Source organism: Marmota marmota, unplaced genomic scaffold (assembly GCF_001458135.2).
Source record: "Marmota marmota marmota unplaced genomic scaffold, marMar, whole genome shotgun sequence".
Taxonomy (NCBI): domain Eukaryota; kingdom Metazoa; phylum Chordata; class Mammalia; order Rodentia; family Sciuridae; genus Marmota; species Marmota marmota.
In genome coordinates, this window is record NW_026000138.1 from 951293 (window position 1) to 964524 (window position 13232).

The 13232-nt window shown below is 54.4% G+C and overlaps 1 protein-coding gene across 4 annotated transcripts in view; it reads right to left on the minus strand.

The window, feature by feature from the left end:
- Dnah10 (dynein axonemal heavy chain 10) overlaps positions 1-13232 on the minus strand; it is a 115512-nt gene that overhangs the window by 19488 nt on the left and 82792 nt on the right. For all 4 annotated transcript variants that reach the window (XM_048785492.1, XM_048785491.1, XM_048785490.1 and 1 more), the window contains exons 52-57: positions 11270-11441; positions 8370-8573; positions 7693-7773; positions 5300-5497; positions 4884-5045; positions 3691-3865 (exon numbers count right to left, since the gene is read on the minus strand). In XM_048785492.1, coding sequence (XP_048641449.1) covers positions 3691-3865; positions 4884-5045; positions 5300-5497; positions 7693-7773; positions 8370-8573; positions 11270-11441 — 992 coding nt within the window. The remainder of the gene's footprint in view (positions 1-3690; positions 3866-4883; positions 5046-5299; positions 5498-7692; positions 7774-8369; positions 8574-11269; positions 11442-13232) is intronic.

Here is a 13232-nt window from a genome sequence, read left to right on the forward strand (position 1 = left end):
CTGCCAGCTGGCTTTGAGAGGTCTCCTCCAGGCCTGGTGAGAGCCAACCCTGGGCCACTGCTCCCAGTAACCAGGGAGGCAAGGACCAGCAAGATGTTTCCAGACATAAGATGGAAAGAGCCGTGGCCCAAGTGGCCAGGTCCTGAGCCCGTGGGCGAGTCAGGGCCCAGCCAGAGGCCTCAGCGTTCCAGCCAACACAGTGGGGACGTGGAACCAGGCCCGTCCAGCTCCAGACTCTGAGTCGGTGAGGTGCCAGGTGGCTGAGATGTCTGAAAGGCTGAGGCTGCAGATCAGAGTAGGATTCCCTTCTTCCTCCAAAACAAACTTGGGGGTGGGGGAGATAAGACTATTGCTGCCCTCCTGAAGAAAGAACCATCGCAAGCCCCACTCCCCATATCCCCCTACATTACCCCAGGCTCGCCAGCCACCTGCTCTTCCCTGAGCCAAGCTCTCACCACCTTGGAGAGCACCCCCTGGAGCCAGGAGCACAGACTGCAGGCTCCTGTGGCCGGGCCCAATGCCACCAGCCCCAGGGCCTGTTCAGGGTGGCAGGAATTGGATCCAATGACTACGGAATAAATGGAAGGAAGAAAAGCACAATCATAAGCCAGCGACAAAGGGCACCTTTATACTCCAACAGCAGAGAAACATCCGCTTCCAATCTCCATTGCTCCTCGTCTTCCTGGCTTAACGTTTAATTATTTCTACAAAGGGGATTGAGCATTATGGACAGGAAGTGCCCTCCAAGGAATTAAGGTTATGAAATTGTCAAGATGTAAGCGCTGGCCCATCAGGCTTGCCATCCCAAAGACCTAACGAAGGCCAGACTGCAGTCATGGGGGATGGAGGGCTGGATTCAAACTCACACAGGACCCCGGCAAACAAACAAACAAAAAACCCAAATAGATCAAAAAAATTTTAAATGAAAAAAAAAAAAAACTGAACCATAAAGGTACAGAAAGAAACTGTGCTTTGTGTCACCATCTGACAAGAGCAAGGCATTTTAACTGACAGGATATTAAAAGGAACAATATAGAATACTGCCACATACACAGCAAAAACAAACACACACACACAAGCCTTGTTAATAAAATCAAACAGCCAAGACAAACTAGAAGATATCTGCACTCATTGTATGAGTGGATAGCGAATCCCTGTCATACAAAATGCCATTTGGGGGCTGAGGGCTAGCCCAGGGGCAGAGCAGGTGCCTAGCTTTCAAGGCCCTGGACTCCATCTCCAGCTTTGCAAAAAAGAGAAAGAAAATCCCCTGGAAATGATTAAGAAGACAAAAGCAACAGTAATAACAACAACTTCACAGATAAACAGAACACGAGACAGCATTTTCCACAATGAAAAAAAAAAGGCCACCTCACGCTAGTTAGAACCACACAGATGCCACTCTCCACCTACAAAAGCAGCAGCAGAGATCCAACGTCAACAGCGCCCTCTGCTGGTGAGGGAAACAGGCCTCAGGGGGGCTGGGGAGCAGCAGGTCCCCCAGGGCCAGGCATTATGAACCACACCCTTGGACCCAGCACCACCGCCAGAAACACACCCCGTGGGGGGCTTGCCCAGCACATGGCAAAGCAGCCAGGTTTGCTCTGTGTGAAGGCAAGGGACTGGAGGCCAGCTAAAGCCATAGCCACAGGGCCTGGCTGAGCAGACTGCCTGGCCCGACACGGGATGTGACGGTTTAAAATAGCAGGGTGTTCACCACATACGCGCCTGCAGATCTCCAAAATGCAAGCAGAAAAACATGAATGGTGTGCTTTCATTTGTCCACCCTCACTCTCAAACCCTCGGACTCTGAAGCCAGGGGCTGAAGAGAGCCTCAAATATCAGGTAGCCCGGGAAGCTGCTGGGCTGGGCTGTGGCACGCCGATGTGACATTGGAATAGGACAATGGCTAAAGCTGTGCTGGCACTGCTTAAGTGCCCAGCCAGGTCTGAGGATTCTTCACACACTAGCGCCTTTTATCCTCACAACCGCCCTGACTCATCGGGGATGACTGTCATCGTCCACATTTTACAAGTAAGGAAGCAAACACAGAGAGGTTAGATGACGAGCTGAATGTCACAGAGCCTTAGACGACAAACTGAAGGTCATGAAGCTGGTAAGAGGCAGAGCCATGCAGGACTGTATTTCCCTGCTCTAATGGCTCTTTTTTTTTTTTTTTGAATTTTTACCATGACAGGGACAGAACCCAGGGGCTCGCACATACCAGGCAAGTGCTCTATTTTTTTTTTTCAAATACCTTATTAGTTGTTGACCTTTATTTTTTCATATGTGGTGCTAAGAATCGAACCCAGTGCCTCACACATGCCAGGCAAATGCTCTACCACTCAGCCCCAGCCCCAGCCCTCCACCATAGCACTTCAAACCATCACTCCCTTTAGGTCTTTAGGCCATCGGCCACTTTTAGCTCTCTCAGGCACGAGGCCTGTCTAACTCAGGGATGCATCAAGTTCTCCACGTGACCCCAGGGACTCCCCCTCCCCTGCCCTCAATCAGGGGGACACTGCCTTCCCTGCCCTTCCTCTCTAGATGCCCTTCAGTGTCCTTTCCAGCTCTCTAAGCTGCTGCTGGGAGCCGCCCATACCATGTAGCCAGCCGTGGGGCGTTTTCCTTGAAAATGCAGTTGACTGTCCCTCCTATCACCTGGCCCACACGCAGCCCCACCTTGTCCTGGCACCTCCATCTGCCACGCAGCAGGGACATTTATAGCACCCGCCCTAAAGCCCTGTCAGCACCACACTCTGGAGAACACTGGAGGGATGACTTGTTGGTCACATAGCAGCAACTCTGGTGTCACTCAGGTTCCCCTGTGCAGCAGGGACTGAGTTCCTGTTCAAGTTCCCATACAGGAGAAGGGCCCAACCTCCTGTGAGATCCGCATGAGACACACAGGGCACAGGGACACAGGAGCGCCACAGGAGCAGGAACAAGGTGAGACACCGACTATCGACCTGGAAGCAGGAGCCTCTCTGGGTGGGCAAAGGGGGCAGCCAGGCCTGATCCTCCTGGGGCTTTCAACTTATCAACCAAATCCATGCACGGCCCTGCAGAGACCAGGCCACACAGGGGAAGCTCACCTGCCCACCCCCGCAGGCCACTCCTCCCGATAGCAGGTGACAGGAGTGGTTTACAGAATGTCTGGGGGCCATGACAGTGACCCACTCCCCACAATGCTTTTTTTTTTAAGTTGTTGGGCTGGGGCTGGGGCTCAGTTATAGAGCACTCGCCTAGCATGTGTGAAGCCCTGGATTCGATCCTCAGTGCCACATAAAAATAAATAAATAAAATAAAGGTATTGTGTCTGCCTACAACTAAAAATAATTTTTTTTAATAAAAAAACATTTTTTAGTTGTTGATGGACCTTTATTTTATTCATTTATGTATATGCGGTGCTGAGACTGAAACCCAGGGCCTCACACACATTAGGCAAGCGCTGTACCACTGAGCCCCAGCCCCAGCCCTCCCAGTGCTTCTCTATGGAAATGGATGAGGGCCGAGGCAAGGCCTCCTGCTGTTTCTGCAGAGGGTGGCCACCTCACCTCCAGGCCTCCCTTCTGTCTGTAAATGTGGGCAGTGACGGTCCCTGTGTACAGTGCTCAGCACTGCGGCTGGCACCTGTGGGCACCAGCAGAAGCAAAGGGGCGGCCGCAGCACACCTGGGGCCCCTGTTACCTGATCTCTGTCACGTCTGACTTATCCAGCTTCTGCAGCTCCAGCTTGGCGGCCTCCAGGATGGGCATGACCTCGGCAAGGGCTGTCTCGGCCTCCGCTTTCTCCACCGCGATGATCTTATTCTGCTCCTCTATCTCGATGGCCTTCTCCTCCGCCAGCTTCTTCTTCTCCTCCGCTGCAGGGCAGCGAGGCCGTGAGCAGCTGAGCCTCAAGTTCTGGGCCACATGGGGCTCAAGGGAGCTCTGGCCAGCGTGACAGCCTCCAGCCTTGCCGACAGGACAGAGTCCTCAACATGCGGGGTCTGGACACCTAGGGGCTTCTCCAACTCTGCCTCCCTCCACTGGCCCACCCGAGTCCACCCACTCTGTACCATGGCAGGTCACACACCTACCCCTGCCTGGGCAGGGTCGGCTGAGGACCCAGTGCTGCCTGAGATCTCTCTCTCTCTCTCTCTCTCTCTCTCTCATGTCTCATATTCACTCAGAGCCAGGCCACCAGCCATCCCCTCTAGGAGGGCTGCCCTCTGTCATCTCACGCTGACTGCTGGCCTCCCAACACTGTCCACAGTCAGAACCTTCGTCCAATCACCAGAGCATTTACTGTCTGCTGCCTCCAGGACGCACACACCTTCCCGGGCCTGGAACCCAGTCCCCACGGGCCTGGCCCACAGGAGGTACAGTGGGGTGAACAGTGTTCCCCCAAAAGTCAGGTCCATGGGAATCCCAGGAAAGGACCTTATTTGAAAACAATGTAATTAGTTAAGATGAGGTTACCCTGGGCTAGGGAAGCTCAGGTGACGGGTGTCCTTCAAGAAGTTTAGGCCTCACGTTTGACACATGTATTGAATTATCACCACGTTGCCATAAGTCTATACAATTTTATATGTCAAATTTTTTCTTTTAAATTAAAGCCACAGGGGGGTTGTGGCTCAGTGGCAGAGTGCTTGCCTAGCATGCACGAGGCAGCCAGTACCACATAAACAAACTATAATAAACAAAATAAAGGTACTGTGTCCATCCACAACTAAAAAAAATTTTTTTTAAATTAATTAAAGCCACGTGCAGACCCACAAGAGGAAGGTCACAGGGTGAAGGAGGCAGCCTGGGCTGGTGATCTCCAGGCTGCAGTCTGCTGAGGACCACCTACAAGCAAGCAGTGGGAACAGGCCGGTCCCCAGGTGGCCCCGCACTTGCCTACGGCGGTGTTGGTGGAGATCTCCTCCAGCAGGGCCTCGCAGGCAGCTGACTTCTCAGCCAGCACGACCCTCTGCTCAGCCAGCTTCTGGTTCAGCTCGTCCAGCTGGATGGTGGCCTCCTTCAGCTTGTCCAGCCCGCCCTCCAGGCGCTTGCACTGAGCTGAGGACAGACGGCACCCGTTCACTGTCCCCACGCCTGCTCCCTGTGGCCCAGGCTTGCCTTCTGTGGCCTCCCTGAGATTCATCCAACTTGGGTTCATCAGGGGGAACCATTCACTTGTCACATAGTGTCACTATGTTCCAGTCCCTCCTGCACGGGCACGGCATGGGCCCAAATGAACTCGGGAAGAGGAGACCTGGATCCCTACACCTGAGCATTGCGACATCAGGCGACCAGCCATCCCCAAGCCTTACCTATGTTAAACTGAGTCTTCTCATCCAGCAACTTCGAGTACGTATTAATAAAATCCAGGTAATTCTTAGGCGTCACGTAGTTGCTGCGCCTCAGTTTCTGGAGAAATTGTTTGCTGAATTCACCAACGGACTCGTGGACCAAGACCACGTGTTCCACCAGGTCTTCTATATTTTCTCCTGGGATCATGGGATTAGCCCCTGGAGAGGGAGGACAGGCAACGCTGCCTCTCAGTGAGAGGATGGCTCCCAGTGAGCCCAGCCTGGAATCACCCGGCCCAGAGGCCCGCCGCAGCCCAGGCGTGAGCCCCAACGCAGGGCTCTACAGGTCCACCAAGGCTCACGGCAATGCTGGGGCAGGCAGCACATAGCCACAACAGGCTGACAGCACCACAACAGGGTGAGCCTCAGAGAAAGAGAAAGAAGGCCACCCTGAAAGGACGGACATGGACATGGCGGGATTCCGTCATCCACAAAGGCAGGCGGTTGTGCTGATGGGAGGAGGGAGGGAGTCTGCATTTAGAGCAGTTAAGAGGGTGACAAGTTCTAGAAATGGGTCCCGTGATGGCTGTGTAGCCCTATGACTGTTACAAATGCCACAAGTGCACTTAAAAGTTGGCAAAATGGAAAAGCTTATGTTAGATATATTTTCCAAAAAAAAAAATGATTTAAAAATGTAATTTTAAAAAAATAGAAAGAAAAGAGCAATTATAATGAGTGGGTGGCTCTTCTGGACCACTGAGCCAGGCTCCAGCAACATGCCTCAAACAGAGAGCCACACCTCTTCCCTGGGCGCCGTGGCAGCACGCAGCGGGGAGCACGCCACACCTGTCCTGCTCGATGCTCCCCAGGGAGCAACCTCTTGCGGCCAGGTGAGCTACTCAGCCCTTCTCTGCAGGATATCCAGCGTGCAGACCTACTGGGCAAAAGGCAGCCTTCCTGTCAACCTGCTAGAAGAATCACTGCAAGAAGCATCCTCTTGAAGACAGAATACACCTCTCGTTCAAGCAAAGGGAGGAGAGTGGACAAAAACATCAGCTGTCGGGGTTCTGCAGACCCAACCTTGGGTTATACCAGGGGTACTGCCTGCAGGAAAGACGCAGTCTGACAAATATCCACTTTGGGGCATAGTCATCTCGATACCAGGAAACACATTCTAAGGAAAATAATTCTAAGCAAATTCTAGGCAGCATTATTAAAGACACTGAATGCTGAAAGCAAGCCCAAGTGATAACACTTGAGAATGACTGACACACTTATGAAAACCAGGGTGCACTACATCAGGGTGCTCATCTACAGCCCAGAAGGGAAATCTGGCCCATACCCCGCTTTTTAAATAAAGTTTTATTGGAACACAGCCATGGCGATTCATTTGCATATTGTCTATAATGGCATCCACCATATAACTGTAGATTTGAGTAGTTGCAACAGAGGTAAATATTTTCCATCTGGACCTCTGCGGAAGTAGCTTGCTGGCCCCTGAGTCATATCTTAAGACTCATGCTCTTGGCCCCTTCCCAGAAAAAAAAAGACCTGCATTATGACCGAAGCTATGATCTCTGCTTGCATAGAATGACTATTTATTTATTTATTGGATACATATTTATAAGGTTGAAACTATTTTGAGGTCACTCAGTGGAATTTGTCATAAATCTGTTCAAGGTGGGTCTAGAGAAAAAGATTTTCCCCTGAAGTTCCACTGACATGCCTTCTTATTCAAGGAGTATAATTGCTGCTGTCCAGGGCACAGGTGCTGGAGGGAGTCGAGGCTCACCCACAGCTTGCCCCACGGCCCTTGGGCAACCTCTGGGTTGGAGGTCAGCACACTTTCTCCATCAAGAGCCAAACAGGGACACCTGGTCTCAGTTGCAACTCCTGGCCCTTGCAATTGTGGCATCAAACCAGCCATAGAGGGCTGGGCTGAGGCTCAGTAGTACAGCGTGCTTGCCTAGCATGTGTGAGGCCCTGGATTCGATCCTCAGCACCACATATAAATTAATTAATTAATTAATTAAAGATATATATATATATATATATATATATATATATAAAACAGCCATAGACAACATGTGGATTAATGCGTGAGTCCATGTGCTCACAAAGCTGCGCCCATACAGCAGCAGTAGGCCACACTGGCCAGAGGCCATGGCTCGTCAACTCCCAAGCTCGATGCTACTTAATCAATTTCCAATCCAAACTCTTCTGTAAGTCTCCTGAAATCCCTTGAGACTGAAACACAAGGGCAATCTAACAATAAAAAAAGCATGTGTTCTTCATAAACTCTTCATAGAGTTTACAGCAAAGGAATCCATGGGGCCAAAGGTCAAGGTCAGAGGGGTGATGTAGAATGGCTTTGTGAGACCCATGACACAGTCCCCACAGTAGCTGGGACTTACCTAAAAATGACTTGGCGACTGCGTGCAGGGCTTGGGGAGGCCAGGGCATGAACCAGTCGATCCCAGTGTTATTCACCAGACCTTGGAGAGAGAGGGCGACCACCGCTCTGCACCCGAGACACTTCAGCTCGATCTTCAGTTGCCACCAATGCACTGAACAAGCTGGGCACGTCCCAGCTGGGCTCATCCACAGCAGAGTGTCTTATTCTGACACTGGGCACTGCTGACCCTGGGGCCAAATAACCCTGACACAGGCACTGACTGGGCACTGTGCATGCTTACAGCATCCCTGGCTGCCACCCACTGGGTGCCAGCAGCATGCCACCTCCCCCTCGGTTCTGACAACTACACATGTCTCCTGATCCTAATATCCCCCGGGGAGCAGCACCCACCCTCATTAGGAACCTGTGGCTAGGCAGGAACCCTTCCACAAGGCTGGTAAGACTGTCCCATATGGGAGGGGACAAGGAGCCATCCTCCATGCACTGCCACATTGTTCCTGGGAGTGGGAGCACATCCTCAGGCCAGAAGAACATCACCCACTGCTGGTGGCCTCTGCAAGGGGCCAGCCAGGCACATCCCCCAGTACAGGCCCTCGTTTCCACTGGAGGCCATGTCTTGTGGACTTGTTGGTGGAAGCTTGGGAGCAAATGGGCAGCACACATAGCCCCGGGTACCTGGGAAATTCCTGCAGCGGGTCCTCAGGGTGTCCCCCACAGGGGACATGCCCAGGACGATGTGCAGATTATTTGCACTCTTGTTCACGAAGTACTGCCACACAGACTCCTTGGCCGGCCCCATGCCCTGCTTTAGGGCTTCCTGTCCAAGCTGGCTGAAAATGGTGTCCTTTTCCTCATCTGTGAACAGCGCAGGGACGATCCCTGCAGAACAGATTCGTGGGAGCTGGTTTTAAAGTCCCAGGGTCACTGCCTCTCTGTGCACCAGCTAAGACGGCAGAAGAACAGCATGGCGGAGAGAGCAGTGGGTCCCGACGCGGGGCACTAGGGCACTGGGGCACTGGGGCATTGGACTCAGACCCCTGGCCCACTCGCCTGTGGGCAAAGCCCCTGAGCCTCCATCTACCCATCTGTGAAATGGGGGCGATGGCACCTCCCGCTCACCCCAGAGGACTGCAGGGAGCTCCGGAGGCCACTGAGTGTGGAAGCCTTGTGTTCTCTAGAGCGGGAACGCTCACCTGGGGCATCCGGCCATCTGGAGACCCTTTCCATCGCTATGACTTTGGAAGAGGAGAGCCACCTGCCGCTAATAGGCAGGGGCCAGGGGTGCCACTAAACACCCCAGGGTGGTCCCACAGCAGAGCTTCCCGGCCCCAAATGCCAACAGGGCTGTGCTGGGAGCCCTGAGGGCGGGACATCACCATTGGCACATTTCAAATGACACGACACACTGTTAATAAGCAGGTGATGTTAACACAGGGCCAAGGCCACTCACCTTTAAAGCCCCCGCCTCCCTCATCCCCTCCGACCTAGTCCCTAAGGGCAGCTAGAGGGACTCCTGCAGATCACAGATCTAGACCACATCAGGGCACCAGCCCATTAGGCCCCACACTGGGGGACCATCACTGTGCTCCTGCCACGGTGGCCCTTTCCCATCTGACTGTGGCACACAGACCCCTCTGCCTGAAAGGACTTTGCCAGCCCATAGCTGGTCACTACTCCCGTGGCAGGAGCGTGGATGACGTCCCCTGGTGATGCCCATCCTAATCTCTGGGACCAGTGGTGAGGTTTCCGCACTTCCTGCAATGCAGCCTCAAAGAGGTGTCTGGGTAAGGGTCTTGGGAGGGGGCAGGTCTCTGGATCAGCCGGGTGGTCTGACACGTCCGTCACAGGGTCCTTGTGAGAGAGACCAGCAGTTAGAATTGAGGTGACACAGTGGAGCCTAGGCTGGTGTGATCAGGGACTGAGGCCAGCGGCAGCCTCCAGAATCCAGAAGAGAAGGAGACGGATTCTCAGGAACCCCTAGAAAGACCCCGTCCTTGCTGTGGCCCCACAAGACCCATCCCCAGCTCTGAATCCAGCCCTACGGCGGGAGAATCTGCATTGTTTGAAGCCACAGCGGGAACTGGGGCTAAGTTGCTAGAGCAGCACGGGAAACAGACACACCAAGCTCAGGTCCCACGTCTCTGCACACTGCACACTGGAGCCACCAGGGGAAGGGGCTGGACCCCTCCTCATGGTACCTATTGCAACATTAGCGGTGGCGCCATCTCTGTGTGCTTCTGTTGCTGATGTTAACCAGCCCCACCCCCCCACACACTGGACCCCAAGCTTCAAGGGGGCCAGAGGCATGACTGCCCAGTGTCTAATCCTGCGGGGTAAATCCAAGTGGAGGATGGTCCCTGTCCCTGTAGAGCTGACCCCCATGACTTAAAACTCAACTACCAAAGCTCAGCAAGCACACATTCAAAATGGGCACATTTCATTGTATGTTAAGTTTACATCCAAAGAAAAACCTACCCAAAACTGGCCTCTGGATAAGAGCAGGCCTACTGAAGCTTCTTGAGGGGCGGAGGGGCCGGTCTCAGGTTTCACTTGGAAACCCACCAAAACAGGAGGTGGGAGGAGAGGGGGCAAGGCGAGCACAGAGGGACACCCCCCAGGGAACCTGGCCAGCACACTGCCATGTCCCTAAAGCCTTCCTTCAGCCTCGTGCTGTGTGTGACATGTTTTATGGGCGGGTGGAGAAGACCTGCTAACACCGCAGGACAATGATGCCTAGAGTCAAGTGCCAACATGACCCACAGTAAAGGCAGATCCTCCCTGGGAGCCATTTGGTCACACATCTGCGTGAACCTCAGCAGGCTAAGAGGTGGCCAGGATCGTGACTCAGGGTAGCAGTCTCCACCGTGGCCATGAGGCTGAAGCCCAAGCCCCTCCTCAGCCCCTTCTTAGCGGGGCACCTTTGGGTGAGTTGTCAGCAGTTTCCTGGTGACCAGCTCCTACAACTGATTACCACAAATTGCACACTTAAAACGATGAAGAAATTTACTCTCACATTTCTGGAGGCCTGAGAGCAGAGATCAAGGTGTCAGCAGGGCTGTGCTCCCACGGAAGGTTTTGGGGACCCTCCCTGGCCAGATTCTGGCATCCCTTGGCATGCGGCTGTCTCCATCCTAACAAGGCCTTTTCCTCTATATCCCAGTGATCGCTCTCCTTTCTCTTGTAAAAATAGCTGTCACTGAATTCAGGGCCCATCCCAAATCCAGCGTATCATCTCAAGGCTCTTCACTAATCACATCTGCAAAGACGGCTTTTCCTGACAAGGCCCGTTCACAGGTTCTGGGGTCTGGGGTCTGGGGTCTGGATGACTTTTGAGGGGTCACTGCTCCACCTCTGGTGGCATCTCTGTGCCTCTGTTTCCCCTTAATGGAGGCAGCCAGGTGTCTCCCTCCTGGGGACCCAGCAGTGCTGGGTAAGAAAGTACTTCCAACGGCCCCCAAGCGCAGCAGACGCCCACCAGCTGGTCAGGGCAGGGCCACTGGGCAGCCAGACCCACCCCCAGGGGCTGTGGTGAGGATCAGCCTGATGTGCCCCTGAGGCCACCGGCCGAGGGGTACCTGAAGTAAGCATGTTGTTGATGAGCTCCAGGAAGCCCTCCTCAGCCACGTGCGCGTCTGTGAACAGGAAGATCACCGTCTTGTTCTCCAGCCCCAGCTTCATGTAAAGGCTCTTCAGATCCTCCCGGAAGCTGTTCTCGGAGTAGCCTCGGCTCAGCAGGATCTCAAACACCTGGGGACACAGGGCAAAGTCGCCCGGGCTGGTGGCCTCCCTCCCCAGCCTCCTAAAGGAGGCCAGCACACAGGGAGAGCCTCTGAGTTTGCACGATGTCACTGCTGGGCTGTTGGCTAAGGGGGACGAGGGCAACGAGGCCAGGTGACTTGGCCAGTCTCACAAAATGACCCAGGGCCAGAAGCGCAGGAGGCAGAAAGCCAAAGTACCCTGCTTTTTTTCTGGGGGGAGGTTCAGGGATTGAACCCAGAGGTGCTTAACCACTGTGCCACATCCCTATCCCTTTTTTGAGACAGGGTCTGGCTAAGATGCCCAGGTGGCCCAGAACTTGCAATCCTTCTGCCTCTCCTGCTGAATCACAGGCACACGCCACCATGTCTGAAGCACCATAAGTGTTCTGTGTACACACACGAGCATGCGAAGGCACCACCATGCAGAGAACATGCCTACGTCCAGGAGGCAGCATGGAAAGGAGAAAGGCACAGAAAGGTCCCCAGAGTCACAGAGCAGTGGACAGCCAGACACGGGCAGGTGGGAAGGGCGGGCAGGGAGGCCAGCAAGGAAGGGCAGGAAAGGGGCACAGCCGGGCGGCCCAAGCAGCAAGTGTGGACGCTGTCTGAACTCTGCAACCAGAAGGTCCTCTGCACACCTGAGGCGGCCGGCACTAAGGCCCAGGCAGAAGCAAGACTTGTATGTGAGCAGTGGCAGCTACTTGGAACCTGGTGGGGTTCCCGGCCTCAGGAGGGCTCTGTCCCTACCTCAGGCCTCCTCGCCCACCCCCGGCCACACACACACCCACAGTCACAGTCACTCCACACCTGTGCTCACACACACTCCACCATTCCATGCACACCCTCTCACACACACAGGTTCACACACGCACTTTCACACCCACCCACACTGTCCCAGACACGTGCCACACACAGGCACACTTCCATACTGGCGCACGCACACTCACACACCAGTCACACAAACTCAAGTAGCAAGCGTGACTTCCAGCTGACCGACACTTACTCCGCAGTTCTGTCCAGCGCCTGCCCTCCACCTGCCAGCTCCCTGCTCGCTGGGGTGCCCACCCACTGGAACCCATGGCCATCCGCCTTGGCCTCCAGGGCCCCAGCCCACTCTACACACCCTCGTCCTCTCCTGAGTCCAGTCCCTCAATATCCCTTCTGCGGTCCTTCCCAGGTGGCCTCAGAGGAAGAACTCCCTGTGGGAGTCTGGAAGATTCTGAATGGTGGGGAGAAGCAGGAGCCCTGGGACCCTGCTGGTGGGAATGCAAATCAGCCCAGCCACTGCAGAACAGTGTGGTGGCTCCTGCAAGGGTGAGCCCCAGATCCACCACGTGACCCAGCAGTGCCACCCCATCCTCCTTAAGAAGCCCTGAGAGCAAGGGAAACATAGGTCCACCCAGAGATTCCTACATGGACATTTATAGCATTATCCACAGCGGCCAAGAGGCAGAGCAGCCCAGAGGTCCACGGGTGAGGGGACACATGGACAAACGCAGTGTGTCCACACAGGGACCAGGATTTGGCCAAAACAAGAATGTCACCCAGATGCAGGCCACACTTGGTAAGCCCTGCTGCTGCCACGGCTGCCACGTACTGTGCTATGCTACGCATGTGACAGTCCACAGAGACTGGGGGAAGGGTGGGGTGATGGCAGCTGCGGGCACGGGGCTTTCTTAGAAGTGGTGGGAATGCTCTAAAGGAGTCCACAGTGATGGCTGCTCACGTCTGAATGACAAGAAGCACTGACCTGCACACAGAGCGCGTGGATAACACGGCC